Source organism: Carcharodon carcharias, chromosome 30, assembly GCF_017639515.1.
Source record: "Carcharodon carcharias isolate sCarCar2 chromosome 30, sCarCar2.pri, whole genome shotgun sequence".
NCBI classification, from domain to species: Eukaryota; Metazoa; Chordata; class Chondrichthyes; order Lamniformes; family Lamnidae; genus Carcharodon; species Carcharodon carcharias.
The window spans coordinates 11,852,878-11,869,669 of NC_054496.1; the positions used below are offsets into that span (position 1 = coordinate 11,852,878).

At 45.6% G+C, this 16,792-nt stretch overlaps 1 protein-coding gene across 2 annotated transcripts in view; it reads left to right on the forward strand.

Annotated features, from left to right (window-relative positions):
- The first annotated feature begins 341 nt into the window (after positions 1 to 341).
- LOC121271326 (shiftless antiviral inhibitor of ribosomal frameshifting protein-like) overlaps positions 342 to 16,792 on the forward strand; it is a 31,312-nt gene continuing 14,861 nt past the window's right edge. For both annotated transcript variants that reach the window (XM_041177251.1, XM_041177252.1), the window contains exons 1-4: positions 342 to 459; positions 10,328 to 10,472; positions 13,431 to 13,480; positions 15,820 to 15,849. In XM_041177251.1, coding sequence (XP_041033185.1) covers positions 412 to 459; positions 10,328 to 10,472; positions 13,431 to 13,480; positions 15,820 to 15,849 — 273 coding nt within the window. In that variant the 5' untranslated portion in view covers positions 342 to 411. The remainder of the gene's footprint in view (positions 460 to 10,327; positions 10,473 to 13,430; positions 13,481 to 15,819; positions 15,850 to 16,792) is intronic.

Sequence of the window (16,792 nt, forward strand, 5' to 3'; positions counted from 1 at the left end):
GAAACCCCGCCTGAAAATATTTTTTTTTGCATGATGTGGAGCATTAGCATCTGTAAAATCACCAAACCACCACTGGTTGGATCAAATTCCATCCTTTGTTTTCCTGGGATTCAGGAGAGACAACTGGGACCACTTGACGATGAAAGTTTCCCAATTCAATAAAACTGGTGTTAATCAGGATTGTCCTGCAGCTGGTGACAGCACCAAAACTTCAGTCATGCAGCAACAAGTAAGATTGTTCCACCTTTAATTTATGCAGCAAAGAGTTCCAACCCATTTTGTGGTCCAATCAGCAGTGCGGGCTGCCTCTAATGAGGAAATTGAAAGTGAAAGGAAGACCCAATACAAAACTGATGCAGTGAGGAGCAAAGGAACAACTGCCGCACTTATTCAGATAATTTTTATTGTAGTATGGCAAGTCCCATCATGCATCAAGACGTTGGAGAAGATGAAATTGAGGTACCCTTTCTAATACTAATACTAGCAATGGCTTTCTGTTAGCGTTCGATCAGTTCCAAGCAAGGGCTCTTCAACAAGTAAGGAATCGAGCCGATGGTGGGAGTCCAGAACAAGGCATCATAACCTTAAAATTAAGACGAGGCCATTCAAGGGTGAGGCCAGGAAGCACTTCTTCACACACGGGTTGGTGGAAATCTGGAATTCTCTTTCCTGTCCTCCCCCACCCCCCCAAAAAAAGCTGGGGGTTGTTGGTGGAGTGTTCAATTTGAAATAACAAAACCAAGTTTGATAATGTTTTTGTTCGGATATAAAAGGATACGGCATCCAGGTGGGTAAATGCAGTTGTTGTGAAGATCAACCATAATCTAATTGAATAGTGGAACAATCTCCAGGCACTGCATGGTTTCCTACTGTTCCTAGGTTCCTAAGGCTGGCCAACCCCAACTACAAAGGAGTAAAACTCTATTTAAAAGTACATCAGCATTACTAGTTGAAGGAGGGGGAGGTTGGCGGAGATAGTCATAGCTAGCAAGAGTGTATGTGCCAGTTCAAATAGGGAAATTGCCACATTTCAACATTTCTCAAATCGTAACCTGTGAGTGTGGTCTTAAAGCTGGGTGATTGTTTATTCATAGTTACAAATTAAAAGATTGCTTAAAGAATCGCAAATTTAGCTCCCAGGAGCACGTCGCTGGTTAAGTATGAGATGGATCCCAAATACCATTCTGTGCTCGGTTGGCTGATCCCAGGTTTGAGTGGGTGGGTCATACAGTTAGTTTGCTTAAGTGGATAAAGGAGGGTGGGGGGGTAGTTGGTGAGGAAGCAGTCATGGTTACTGATTGCTGTCCAATGCTGGAAAGTGCTGGAGCACAGACAGGTGTTGGGCTCTGTGATGCCCCTAGAGTGGAATAGACCACTGATAACTGTTTAGGCTTGTAAATGAAGAATGGGCATTTGAACCAGGTGCTGTGGGCCAGCACCCAGTCAGCAGGTAGCTCCTTTAGGAGCAGAGAGAAGCCTGAAATTAAACAAAAATAATATTGGCAGAAAGGGGAAAGAAAGACTAGCATTTCTGTAGTGCCTCTCACAACCCCAGGACATCCCAAATCACTTTACAGCCAATCGAGTACTCTTGACTTGTAGCCACTATTGTAGGAAGCATAGCAGCCAATTTGCACGCAGCAAGATCCCACAATGTGTGACAAATATCTAGTTCATGGTTCACGTTAATATTTTAGAAGTGATGTTTAGTTCTGGGAAGATTATTGTCGTGAACGTAGTGTTACAAACATGAGGACGAGGTGGATTGAATTACTATTACTGTCCCTCTCTTCAGCCCCTGACAGTGGTAGTTTTAATTTCTAATTTAATTTGTTTCCGTTAGTATCCTTTCCCTTGTTGAAGTGGGCTGTGGCGTGATTCCCAAACCCCAACTTATGAGGTCCAATGTTAAAGAATTTGCTGTGGGGTTACTTTTACTGTGAAACAAAACTAGGATTTATTAACACATTCAAAACCCAAGGGATGGGTCACAACACACATTCACACTCATGAGCATACAAGGTAGAAAGGCAGAGAACAAAAGGGGAAAAAGGCTACATATTGCAAGTTCCTGTTTTTTTAAAAAGTAAGGTATTGGCATTAATTCACATGAGTCCAGTAAGTCAATGTCAAATGAAGGTTCTTTCAGGTGGCTTTGGCAGAATTCCTGGGGCAGGATTTTTAGACTGCCCACGATCGGCCCCTGACTGCGATTTCATGCTGGCTGGCCAATTAACAGCCAGTCAGCGTGGAGCGCTCAGCGCTGCCAGGATGCGGGCGGGAGGAGGGAGGGCACGGAATGAGAGTTCCCTGAAGGCAGAGAGCTGCCTCAGGGAGCTGAAGACTTGAAAACAGTTAAGTAAAGTTTGTAAAATCAGGGGGGAAAAAAATGCCCAAGCATCACAATCGGTCACCTGAGCATATACATAATAAAAATGCTGCCCATAGATTTTTTTTTTTTGTTTAAATTTAATAACGGAAACCTCGTCCTGCCCTTGGGTGAGGTTTCATGAAAAATGCAAAGCCCGCCTGCTGATTTACCTGTCCGCCAACCGCAAGGTTGGACAGAGCACGCAAAATTTGAGACAATTACAACTTTAATGACCTCAATAGACCTCTTAATTGTCAGCGGGCGCACTTCCCACTTTTGCATGCGCCCACCGACTGAAATATCGCGCAAGCGTGGGATGACGTCGGGACGCTCGCCCGAGCGATTTCACGTCTGGTCTTTGTCCTAGGAACTTGGTTGAGGCGGTTGAAGATGCAGCTAAGTATTCTTGTATTCTGGGAATTAGTTCACTCTGTAGGAGAAATTCAGGATTTTTTCTGGAGATCCGACTTTGAGAGAGATGGAGGTGAGAGGCAGGCTGCTAACCTGGAGTCTGGTTTTCTCTTGGGTTAAACCACAACTGAAGACAGAATCCAAAAGTAATTCAAACAGCTTAAGCCTCGGTCATGTGACTGGGTGGTTTCAGGTCGAGCCATTCAGCTAACGATGTGCTTTAAGGGCCCTCATTAAAACCCATTGTATTTGAGCAGATAGCTGCAGAACCATTAGCACAGTGTTGGAGATGAGGAGTCACAATAGCTCTGCCTTTGTCCAGAGCTGGCTGATACAGGCGTCTCTAGTCATTTGTGTCAGCTTGGTTGGAATGTTCATACACTGCAACATGTGTCACATTCCAGGAGGTTAATGAATTAGCCTTTGCCCGTTTTTAAAAAACAGAATTTAAACAAGCGAATGTGGAAGTGAAACAAGTTAAGGTTTCTTTTCATCACACCTTCTTGGTGTGACAGTAGGGTAACTGAAATGCTGGACTTTAGAGATTGTCAGAACATGTAAAAGAAAATGGCAGTTCAGAAGGTTACCCATGTTTGTTTAATAAAGTCAAAATAGAAGAGATGGAGTCATGAAACAGCAGGTGGGCTTACTTAGTTGGAGAACTGGAGACATGGGGCAGAATTTTCTGGTCCTGCCAGAGGTGGGTATCTTGGCAGGTGGGAGAGAGGAAAATTCGGAGAGAGGCCAAAAATCGCAGTTCCGCTGGCGTGAAATCAGTTCAGAATTTTCTCCTCACCACGACTCGACTAAGTGGCCCTTTCAGGGGGCACCCTCAAACTGCTTAAAGTCACAACATTGAAATAGAGTCAGAGCTGTGAGAGAAGAGGAAGACTCCCTTGAGATGATGCACACTCTGCCTGTGGCTGTGAAGGTCACCACCATGCTCAATGCTTTTTTTGCCTGAGGGTCATTCCAGGGATCCACAGGGGACCTATGTGATATCTCACAGTTCTCAATATATAAATGTATCAAGGAGGTGACCGATGCCCTGTACATTAAGGCTCATCAAGGCTCAAAAATATGTGAAATTTGCACTTGAATCTAGCCAGGCTGCTGGATTTCTGGGGTTTGCAGCAATCTCAGGCTTCCCTAGAGTACAGGGTGCAATCAATTGCACACGTGGCTTTGAGAGCTCCAGGGCAGCAGACCCTGATGTTCATTAACAGGAAAGGGTTCCACTCCCTTAACACTCAACTGATGTGTGATCATCAGAAGTACATCATGCACGGCTATGCCAGGTACCCTTGGATTTCCAATGGCTCATACATCCTGAGTCACACTCCCAGGTGCTTCACATATTCGAAGGGGCTCAGCGATTTACAGGGCTGGCTCTTTGGGGATAAGGGGTACCCGCTCAAACAATGGATCATGACACCTGTGCATCATCTTCACAGTGCCTGGCAGGAGAGATACAATGCAACACGTAGCTCCACGTGATCCATTATCAAGCAGACTGTTGGCATCCTGAAGATGCACTTCCGATGTTTGGGCCACTCAGGTGGGGATCTGCAGCACTCTCCAAATAGGGTGTCCCACCTAACCATGGTCTGTTGCACCCATCACAACCTGGCACTTCAAAGGCTGTGAAGGGGGGATCCCTTGCTAGAGGGAGACATGGAGTAGGCTGCAAGCTCCTCGGATGATGAAGGGCAGGTCTGAGTGGGTTGCTGAGAAATCCGTGGGATCTGTCTTGGTTGCATCTGCCATTTCATGTGCAATGGGCTGTGTTCAACCACAGTTTGTCTGTTAATTCATGTTTACCTCATGTTAATTCTGAATGTTAAGAGTATAAGATGGATATTGTAGATTGTTTTACTTTTCTGACTTTGTATAATAAATTTTCTTCTGTTTGTCTAAAAGCATTGAATCTTTTGGCTTTAATGTCCCAGTGGGTAACTGGAATTTCAAACTTTGTCACTTTAAACAAGAAGTTACTGGTCCCTAAGCAAATTGTAACAAATGTGCTAACAAGCAGATAATCTGTCTTTTTGCTGGTGGTCAAGTGGGAATCATGTAGAGATGAAGATGTCCTGAGATTGTGCTGAAACATGGGGCCCTCGCTGGTGATTGTATTAATTGTGCGTTTGTAGCTCTTGAGATGCTGCTTTGCCCAGTAACCTTACATAATGGGTGGTTAAATTTTTTAATGTCTACTGGCACATTGCGTTTGAAATCTGCAAATAGTGCAGGGCACTGGAGGTCTGGACAGCATGCCATAGAGTAGATTAAGATGTTGGGTTATGTCTGTGTTTTCGACAACCCCTGCCATGATAAGGTAGCAAATGTGGCCTTGACTAGTGATGGTGTATGATAAAGTGAGATTGGCAGAAGATGGAAGAGGCAATAGAGTCCTTTATGTCAGTGAGTAAAGGCAGTAAGCCAAGCATAAAAACCCACGTCCTGGCATTGAACCCCAATATTGCTAAGTTAGTCAATATTCAGGCATCATTGGAAGCAGCTTCAACTGTAACTTTCAAAAAAGAATTGGATCTATACTTGAAAAAGAAATGTGTTTTCAGTGCTAAGGGGGAAGAGCAGGGGAGTGGAAATAATTGGATAGCTCTTTCAAAGCTACAGCATAGGCACGATATGGGCCGAATGATTTTCAGTGCTGTATGAATCTATGGTGGTGCTGTTGGTAGACAGGATTTTCACTTCTTATCCCAAGGTTTCTTTGGCAGGACCTTCCACACCTGTAACCTCCACCACCTAGAAGGGCAAGTGCAACAGGAGCACAGGAACACCATCATCTCCCAAGTCACACACCATTCTGATTTGGATATATATTGTTGCTGGATCAGAATCCTGAAACTCCATACCTATCAGCACTGTGTGGGAGTGCCTTCAATGGATACACTGCAGCGGTTCAAGGTGAAGGCTCACCAACACCTTCTCAAGGGCCAAGGCCTTCTAAATGCCAGCCTTGCCAGTGATTCTTACATCCCTTGCTGTGGGATGTGGGCATCGCTGGCTATGTCAGTGTTTATTGTCCATCCCTAGCTGCCCTTGAGAAGGTGGTGGGTGAGCTGCCTTCTTGAAATGCTGCAGTCCATGTGGTGTAGGTAACACCCACAGTGCTGTTAGGGAGGGAGTTCCAGGATTTTGACCCAGTAACAGTGAAGGAACAGCGATATATTTCCACGTCAGGATGTTGAGTGGCTTGGAGGGGAACTTCCAGCTGGTGGTGTTCCCATGTGTCTGCTGCCCTTGTCCTTCTAGATGGTAGTGCTTCTGTGTTTGGAAGGTGCTGTCAAAGGAGCTTTGGTGAGTTCCAGCAGTGTATCTTGTAGATGGTACACACTTCTGCTACTGTGCGTCGGTGGTGGAGGGAGTGAGTGTTTGTGGTGCCAATCAAGCAGGCTGCTTTGTCCTTGATGGTGTCAAGCTACTTGAGTGTTGTTGGAACTGCTCTCATTCAGGCAAGTGGAGAGTATTCCATCACACTCCTGACTTGTGCCTTATAGATGGTGGACAGGCTTTGGGGAGTCAGGAGGTGAGTTACTCGCCTCAGGATTCCTAGCCTCTCACCTGCTCTTGTAGCCACAGTATTTATATGGCTAGTCCAGTTCAGTCTCTGGTCAATGGTAACCCCCAGGATGTTGATAGTAGGGGATTCAGTGATGGTAATGCCATTGAATGTCAAGGGGCAAAGGTCGGATTCTCTCTTGATGGAGATGGTCATTGCCTGGCACTTGTGTGGCGCAGATGTAACTTGCCCCTTGTCAGCCCAAGCCTGGATATTGTCCAGGTCTTGCTGCATTTGGTCATGGACTGCTTCAGTATCTGAGGAGTTGTAACTGGGTCTGAACATTGTGCAATCATCAGTGAACATTCCCACTTCTGACCTTATGATGAAAGGAAGGTCATGGAAGAAGCAGCTGAAGATGGTTGGGTCTAGGACACTACCCCGAGGAACTTCTGCAGCGATGTCCTGGAACTGAGGTGATTGACCTCCAACAACCACAACTATCTTCATTTGTGCTAGGTATGACTCTAACCAGTGGAGAGTTTTTCCCCTGATTCCCATTGACTCCAATTTTGTTGGGTTCCTTGATGCCACACTTGGTCAAATGCTGACTTGATGTCAAGGACAGTAACTCTCAGCTCTGGAGTTCAGCTCTTTTGTCCATTTTGAACCAAGGCTATAATGAGGACAGGAGCTGAGCGACCCTGGCGGAACCCAAATTGAGTGTCAGTGTACATGTTCTTGCTAAGCAACTGCTGCTTGATAGCACTGTTGATGACTCCTTCCCATCATTTTACTGATTGAGAGTAGACTGATGGGGCAGTAATTGGTCGGGTTGGATTTGCCCTACTTTTTGTGTACATGACATACCTAGGCAATTTTCCACATCGCCGGGTACATGCTAGTGTTGTAGCTATACTGGAACAGCTAGACTAGGAGCGCAGCAAGTTCTGGAGCACAAGTCTTCAGTATTATTGCTGTAATATTGTCAAAGTCCACAGCCTTTGCAGTATGTAATGACCAGCGACTGTGTGTGGAACTCTCAGTACTTAACCTTCCATGTTTGTAGAAATGTCTTCGGAGGTTGTACCCCACACGTCAGCTGCAAAATGTTAGTTTGGTTCAGTAGCAGTCTGTTAAAAGGTTATGTATGAGCTCAAACCTCAGTCCAGGAGATGAGCCCCAGGCTGACACTTTACTGTTGAGGAAGTGCTGTGTCTTTCACAGGCACCATCTTTCCACTGAGCTGGCAAACCAGGGCTTGTTTAGATGGAAGCAACAGATCCCCCAAGGCATCCTTTGAAGGAGGAGAGTTGGGGGTTGGGGTGTGGTGTTGATGGGGAGGAAAGTTCCTGATTTCCCGGCATCCTGGTCAAAACATACCCCTCAACCAAGATCACCAAAAGATCTCAGATTTTCCTCAGAAAATGACCACCACCCCCTCCCACCACCCCCCAATTCTCCCCGCTGTGGTTGACAGGGCCCTCAACCATATCTGACTCATTTCCCACATTTTTGCCCTCACCCCTTCCCCTCCCTCCCAGAACCATGATAGGATTCCCCTTATCCTCACTTTCCACCCTACCAGCCTCCTTAATCAAAGGATCGTCCTCTGTCTTTACTGCAAGCATGGCCTGACCTTCCTGTCGCTTGCAATTTCAATTCACCATTTTGCTCTCATGCTCGCATTTCTGTCCTCAGTCTGCTACAATGTTCCAGTAAAACCTAATGCAAGCTGGAGGAACAGCACCTCATCTTTCAGTTGGGCAATTTACAGCCTTTTGGACTCAACATTGAGTTCAACAACATCAGACCGTGAACTCTGTCCTGCATTTTGAATTTCTTCCCTACCACCCCCAAGTGCCAGTCTATAATTTGTTCTCATATTTTTTCATTCAGACAGCGTTGACCTCTTTCTCTGCTGTTAACACATTCTGCTATTTTGCTTTCAGACAGTGCTGACCTTTATTCTGCTTTTAACACCTGCTCTGGACCAAAGTTTTCATCTTTATACTATCATTTCACTCCCTTTGTCATTTAATCTCTCCTGCCTTCCAACCTATCCCTGACCTTCTATTTTGCCACCCCCCTCTCCTGTCCCCCTCTTTTTCAACAGCCTAAAACCTATCACATTTCTGCCTCTCTCCAGTTCTGAAGAAGAGTCATATTGGACTCAAAACATTTCTCTCTCCACAGATGCTGCCAGACCTGCTGTGTTTTTCCAGCATTTTCTATTTTTATTTCAGATTTCCAGGATCAGCAGTATATTGATTTAAATTAATTTAATTTAAATATCACTGAAAGATCTATCCCCTTGCTGTTGTGTGGGAGCTTGCTATGCACAAGTTGGTTGTTGCATTTTCCTACGTTACAATAGTGGTCACAATTCATAAGTAATTTTATTGGCCATGGTGTGCTTTGGAACGTCCACAAAAGGTGCTATATAAGTGCAGGTTTGTTCATCCTGTGTTCTACCCAGCATCAAAGGAGCAGGATATCAGTGTGTGAATCCCCCACAGTAAGAATACTGGAGGAAAGTGAGAGAGCACTCACTATGAGCACCCCTCCTTTCTCTTCAATAGGCAATCAATAACAATAAAGTGAATGGTTAATCCCGTGACGTTAGTCCACATTTTGCTGCATGTCCTGCACTAGTTTCCCCTTCTCCCCGATCTGGCCCTTTTGGCTTTTCTGAAGGCATTTTTTTTTCCTTTTTAATTTGCTCCCTGCTTTTCGTAGGCGGTACTTGGCTTTTCAAGGCTCTTTTCTGAGGCTGCACCGCCCCTCTCATGGCCAGACTGGTCCACCATGGAGCTGTGGTCGGATTTTGACCACTTATGTGGAAATTTGCAGAATCTGATAAGCTAATGATGTCCTGACTGGCAGCGCTGAGCTGAACAAACAAACAGGCTGTTTATCCTCCCAAGGCAGATCGAAGCAGGTCACTCTAATCTTGCGCAACAGGATTGTTTATTTCCCTTCATGTGGGTGGGGTTCTATTAGAATTACTGTATAATCCACAGTATGAGGCAGCCCTCTCACGTTACAACAGTGATTGAGCTTCAAAAGCATTTCATGGGCTGTAAAGGATGCTCTGAGGTTGTGAAAGGCACTTTATAAATGCAAGCCTTTCTCCCTTTACTCCAACATGACTGGCAGTAATCAGCAGCTAGGTGAATACGCCTGCACCAAATGAATTTGCTTTTCCTATTTGGCTACAATCACCGCACAGAACAAGTTGCAATGTGGCCTTGCTGTTTGTTGCACTTGTTAATTATTGTATTAATATAATCACATAGAATAACTTAGATTTATATCGCACTGTTGATGCAGTAAATATCCTAAGGCACTTCACAGGAGCACTTGGAAAACAAATTTTGACACTGAGTCATATAAGGTCATATTAGAACTGGTGGTCAAAAAATTGGTCAGAGGTGGGTTTTAAGCAATATCTTCAAGGAGGAGAGAGAAATAGAGCGGTTTAGGGAGGGAATCCCAGAGCTGAGGGCCGACAATTGTGGAGAAATTAATATCGGGGATACTCAAGAATTGGAGGAGTGCAGGGATCTTGGAGGTTGGTAGGGCTGGCGGAGGTTACAGATATATTCTTGCTTTGAACACCGTGTCTGCACTCGTCTCTCTCTTTCCCTGCCCTTTCCTTGGTTGCTAACTGCAACTTCCTGAACTTGGAATGAGCTTAATGGATCATGAAGGCCCCTCATCAATTCACAGGCTGTGAAGGGGTGGCTCATCTCAGGCGAGGCAGCAATAGGAAGGTTTAAAATTGTTTTCTGTGCCCCTGGGTGAAGGAAGCAAATGACCCCTGATTGTGAGCATCAGCAATCCCTACTGCAAAATGCTGTAACATCCAGTGAGGACCACCTCGGACAGATCACTAAGGCACAGGCTCCGAGCTGAAGAATGATGCCTAGTGTCCGTGGAGCTGTGCTTGTCCACCATATAGAGAAAGAATAACATTTTTTTTAACATCACACAGTTTTTCTAATCTTCCTCAACAGCTGGAGAAGAACATCCGGAGACTGAGAGAGACGTTTCACGCGAGGGTCATTCCCAAGCCAGTAGCTGACTCCTTAATGAGGAGGTACGACAGTGACTGTAACCTGGTGGTGCAAGAAATCATGCGTCTTCGGGATCAGGTGGATGGTACGTTTGTAACCAAAATAAATAATCTGAGGCCGGGGGGGTGGGGGGGGTGGTGGGGGGGGATGGTCAAGTAGTGGTAATGTCACTGGTCTAGTAATCCAGAGGCCCAGGCTAATGCTGTGGGGACATGGGTTCAAATCCCACCACGGCAGCTGGTGGAATTTAAATTCATTTAGTAAAATCTGGAATTAAAAGCCAGTCCTGGTAATGGTGACCATGAAACTATCGTTGATTGTTGTTAAAAATCCATCTGGTTCACTAATGTCCTTTAGAGAAGGAAACCTGCCACCCTTACCTGGTCTGGCCGACACGTGACTCCAGATCCACAGCAATGTTTTTGACACTAAACTACCTTGGCAAGCCACTCAGCTCAAGGGCATTTAGGAATCTTTTACATCTGCCCGAGCGAGAAGATGGGGCCTTGGTTTGAGGTCTCATCTGAAAGACAATACCTCTAACAGTGCAGCCCCCCCTCAGTACTGATAAAAACAAAAAACTGCGGATGCTGGAAATCCAAAACAGAAACAGAATTACCTGGAAAAACTCAGCAGGTCTGGCAGCATCGGCGGAGAAGAGCAAAGTTGACGTTTCGAGTCCTCATGACCCTTCAACAGAACTAAGTAGAAATAGGAAAGGGGTGAAATATAAGCTGGTTTAAGGGGTGGGGGTGAGAAGAGGGGGGTGGTGGTGTTGGGACAAGCAAGCAGTGATAGGAGGAGGAATTTTTGTGCTCAAGCCCTGGAGCAGGACTTGTACCTGGAACCTTTTGATTATAAACTGAGAGTGCTACCCACTGAGTCACAGCAGACAAAGAAAGCAATAGCCAACAAATGCTGGCCGGGCCAGTGATGCCCACATCCCATGAAAGAATAAAGAAAAAAGTATGTGAGTGAGTTCCAGTGACTTGAGTATGCGTGTGAGTAAAATCAGAGAATTGATGCTCAGCTCGTGCTGAGTTAACTGACCCTCAGTCTTTGTGGTTGATTGGGGTGCCACAATTGACTTTGGCACCCCTTTTTGACCAAGGCGGTGAAAGCTGGACAGCTCTCCCACCCTAATCTCTGACCAATGACCCTGCCTGAAGGGGGTGTGTGTGTGGGGAAGCGTGTGTATGGGCCGATGCTTGTGTGTGTGGGGGGGATGCTCGGGAAAGGGTTGGGGTTGGGCTCTTGTGCTTCATAGAGGGAGTTGACCTGCCTGATATGCACTTCTAAGGTTCATTGCCTTGTTGGTTGATCGACCAGAGGGCAGTTCCCATCCAAGAGCCAATGGCTTCGAAAGAGAAGAGCATTAGCGACAAAAAGTTGGCAGAGAAAAGAACCACAGGTGACTTTTATTCAAACACGGACCAAACTCTCGGCATTCCTGTGCCTCCGAGCATTATAATGAAGGCTTCTGATTTCCAGTTTTTTAATGGTAAAAATGAGTGCAATTACAGAACATGGTCCCAAACTCCAGTAAACAGTTCCAGGAACTCATGTTTGAAGAGTAGAATTTGGCTTCTTCACTCTTGTGATCCAGGAGGCCTGTGGTTTTTTTTAATTCTTTGATGGGATGTGGGTGTCACTGGCCAGGCCAGCTTTTGTTGCCCATCCCTAATTGCCCTTGAACTCAATGGTTTGCTTGGCCATTTCAGAGGACAGTTAAGAGTCAACCACATTAATGTGGTTCTGGAGTCACATGTAGGCCTGACCGGGTAAGGACAGCAGATTTCCTCCCCAAAAGTACATTAGTGAATCAGATGGTTTGTACAACCATCAAGGATCATTGTCATGGTTACCCATGTATTCATTTCTTGTATCCACTGGAGTTTAGAAGAGTAAGAGGCGACTTGATCGAAAACTTTAAGATCCTGAGGGGTCTTGACAGGGTGAATGTGGAGAGGGCGCTTCCTCTTGTGGGAGACTATGGATCACTGTTTAAAAATAAGGGGTTGCTCATTTAGGACAGAGATGAGGAGAATTTTTTTCTGAGTGTGGTGAGTTTTTGGAACTCTCTTCCTCAAAAGGCGGAGGAAGCAGAGTACTTGAATATTTTTAAGACAGAGGGAGTTAGATTCTTGGTAAGCAATGGGGTAAAAGGTTATCAGGGGTAGACAGGTTTGAGGTGTTGAGGTTACAATCAGATCAGCCATGATCTTATTGAATGACAGAGCAGGCTCGAGGGGCTGCGTGGCCTACTCCTGTTCCTTGTTCTTATGTATCGATTCTGAGTCTAGCTTTCAATTCATGATTTATTGATTGAACTCAAATTTTACCAGCTGCTGGGTAAACCTAATGTTTACAGTTGTCCAGATCAGTCTACTCCTCCTTCTAACAGCAAATTAACTCCAGTGGGTGACTAACAAGTCAAAATTGACTTATTGACTTGATTTGCCACTTTTGGCCCCATCTAAAGCTATTACTCTCTCACTGCAACATTCCTTTAGCTGAGGTTAACTTGCTGGTGAGGTGCTAGGATCACTAGGGATGTAGCCAATTTGGGTTGTACTACACAATGATTGGTCTTGTGGCATAGTGGGTAGTGTCCCTGCCTCTGAGACTAGAAGCTCTGGGTTCAAATCTCACTCCAGGCCTTGATGGCCATGGAAGGTGCGTTCGTAATGTGGCTGAATTGGTTGAGCGTAAACTTGCAAATCCTTCCAACACACACCGATGGCAGACGGTAAGAGTGGGAGATAGTCCTTGTCAGGCATGTGATGGTAAGAGGGTTCGAGCCTCTATCATTATTATCCGTAGCTCAAGATTGCAACATGCTTGCTACCAAAGAAACTCAGACTCTGTGTGAACTGTAACGCGCCATACACGGGTCAGGAAGCTACAGTGATTGGTGGCTGCTCTGCTGGGTAGCACGAAAACCTGAGAGAAGAGTTGGTTTTCCCTGTATGGACTGATCCAGCTGGGCAAAATTCCTCCTCTACTGAAACAAAAGTAACTCCAAAAGACTTCTTTCTTTCAGACGCAGAGCTTGGTGCTGAGGGCCCGCTAACGAATGACGCACAGGATTCGGTAAGGTTGCTTATTTCCAAACATTCCTTCAAAATGCTTTGAAAGGTTGATTGTTCAACAGGACTGAGGCCCCTGTCTCAAAGCAACAACCCTCCATTCACACAACGACAAGCCATTCTGATCATAGAATGATCGACCCAGTTTCAGTTGCTTAACAACTGATGAATGGTCACTTTAAAAGTGAAAATTCAGCCAAGTTGAGGCCCACAAATCCTCTTTCAGAAAGCAAAGAACTGACACATGGACAGACAACTGTTGAGAGGCTGGTAGAGAGGCAAATACTTGTCTAAAAAAAAAACCAGTTAATTTTGTTTTATTTTACTCGTTCATGGGATGTGGGCTTCGCTGGCTGGGCCCAGCATTTATTGCCCATCCCTAGTTGCCCTTGAGAAGGTGGTGGGTGAGCTGCCTTCTTGAGTCGCTGCAGTCCATGTGGTGTAGGTACACCCACAGTGCTGTTAGGGAGGGATTTCCAGGATTTTTGATCCAGTAACAGTGAAGGAACAGCCGATATATTTCCAAGTCAGGATGGTGAGTGCCTTGGAGGAGAACTTCCAGGTGGTGGTGTTCCCATCTATCTGCTGCCCTTGTCCTTTGTAGTGGTCATGGGTTTGGAAGGTGCTGTCTAAGGAGCCTTGGTAGGTTCCTGCAGTGCATCTTGTAGATGGTACACACTGCTGCTACTGTGCCTTGGTGGTGGTGGTGGAGGGAGTGAATGTTTGTGGATGTGGTGCCAGTCAAGCGGGGCTGCTTTGTCCTGGATGGTGTCAAGCTTCTTGAGTGTTGTTGAAGCTTCACTCATCCAGGCAAGTGGAGAGTATGTGGCCTTCATGTGACTTCAGGACCACACCAATGTCCTTGACTCATAAATGCCCTATGAACAGGGAAATTAGGGATGGGGAATAAATGCTGGCCTAGCCAAGAATCTCTACATCCCTTGAACGAATATAAAAAAAAAACTCACACTTCTGACTTGTGCCTTGTAGACGGTGGACAGGCTTTGGGGAGTCAGGAGGTGAGTTACTCACCACAGGATTCCTAGCCTTTGACCTGCTCTTGTAACCAACGTATTTATATGGCTGGTCCAGTTCAATTTCTGTTCAATGGTAACCCCCAGGAAGTTGATTTTGGGGGTTTCAGTGATTAGATTCTTTTTATTGAAGATTGTCATTGTATGACACTTGTGTGGCACGAATGTTAGTTCCTACTGGACAGCCCAAGTCTGGATATTGTCCAGGTCTTGCTGCATTTGGAAGTGGACTGCTTCAGTATCTGAGGAGTTGCAAATGGTGCTGAACATTGTGCAATCATCAGCGAACATCCCCACTTCTGACCTTATGATGGGGGGAAGGTCAATGATGAAGCAGCTGAAGATGGTTGGGCCAAAGACACTACCCTGAGGAACTCCTGCAGTGATGAACTGGAACCAAGATAATTGACCTCCAATAACCACAACCATCTTTCTTTGTGCTAGGTATGACTCCAACCAGCAAAGTAGTTTTTCCCCCGACGACTGTAACACAGGTGTTGTCGCTTGGAAGTGCCATTAAGTTAAGGCTTCTCTTACCCTGGAAAGATCCCATGGAACTCTTCAAAAAGAGCAAGGGAGTTCTCCTGGTTTCCTGGCCAATATTTATTCCTCAACCATTACCAATTAAAAGGAAAACAATTAGCTGGTCATTTACCTTGTTGCTGCGTGTGGGATCTTGCTATGTGCAAACTGGATGCCACCTATCTCAACATTGCACGAGTGACTACACTTCAAAAAGTTCTTCATTGACTGTAAAGCACCCGAGACATCCTCAAGACCTGAAATACTCCAAATAATGTGAAGATGTCAGCCGTGGCTTAGTTGTAGCGCTCTCACCTCTGAGTCGTAAGGTTGTGGGTTCAAGCCCTGCTCTAGGATTTGGATACAAAAATCCAAGCTGACATTCCAGTGCAATGCTGAGCACTGAGGGAGTGCTGCACTGTCTGAGGTACTACCTTTCAGTTGAGATGTTAAACATCTGGCCTTTCCAGGTTGATGTTTAAAAAAAAAAACCCACAGCATCGTTTTGAAGCAGAGCAGGATAAAGTTTCCCTGGTGTCCTGGCCAATTTTTATCCCTCAATCAATCGCGACAGCAGATCATTTCATCATTATCACACTGCTTTCTGTGGGAGCTTCCTGTGCATAAATTGGCTGCTGCATTTTCTAGATTACAACATTGACCACATTTGGAAATGACCCCCTTGGGTGTCACTTGTGAAAGTTGTTATATAAATGCAATTCTTTCTTTTTGAAATGCAGTGCAAGAGGGGCCTGAGTGATAAGACTGTTGTACTTTTTCTTCACAGAGCGAAGACAATGATGACCATGACATACAGGTACATGATTCATCAGCGGGATTATGTATTCAGTAGTAGGTTTGATACAATAACAATTGACATAAAGCCTAATGAATTATCTTGTGCCTCCTAGTTGAGATTAGGATGGTGGAAGGGTTTCTTTTAAATGTTCTTTCACGGTATGTGGGCATCGCTGGCTGGTCCAGCATTTGTTGCCCATCCCTAACTGCCCTTGAGAAGGTGGTGGTGAGCTGCCTTCTTGAACTGCTGCAGTCCATGTGGTGTAGGTGCACCCACAGTGCTGTTAGGGAGGGAGTGCCAGGATTTTGACCCAGCGACAGTGAAGGAATGGCGATATATTTCCCAGTCAGGATGGTGAGTGGTTTGGAGGGGAACTTCCAGGTGGTGGTGTTCCCATGTGTCTGCTGCCCTTGTCCTTCTAGTTGGTAGAGGTCACAGGTTTGGAAGGTGCTGTTGAAGGAGCCTTGGTGAGTTGCTGCAGTGCATCTTGTAGATGGTACACACTGCTGCCACTGTGCGCCGGTCGTGGAGGGAGTGAATGTTTATGATGAGGGATGGGGTGCCAATCAAGCAGGCTGCTTTGTTCTGGACAGTGTAGAGCTTCTTCAGTGTTTCCCTTCACCTGGGTGCTGCTCTCAACAGCGTCCTGGTGATTAATCTCCAATTCTTGGAGAATCTGGGGCAATCTTGGGAATTGACAACCTGAAGCCATGCATGACAATCAGGGGCCGCATCCAGGATTTCCGACCTAGGGTATCTGAGGCCAGTTATATCAGCTTGCTCAGTAATCAGCCAAATGCAGTGCATTCCGCTGCCATTATGAGACGCACTTCCATCCACTGGGCTCTTGGGTGAGTGCGTACCATCTTGTTGAATGAGAATCGAATGCTGGGTTAGGTCCTGATATGTTCCTTTCTTTATTTTTGCATTGTGATTGTATTTATGTTCTGCGCTCAACCAG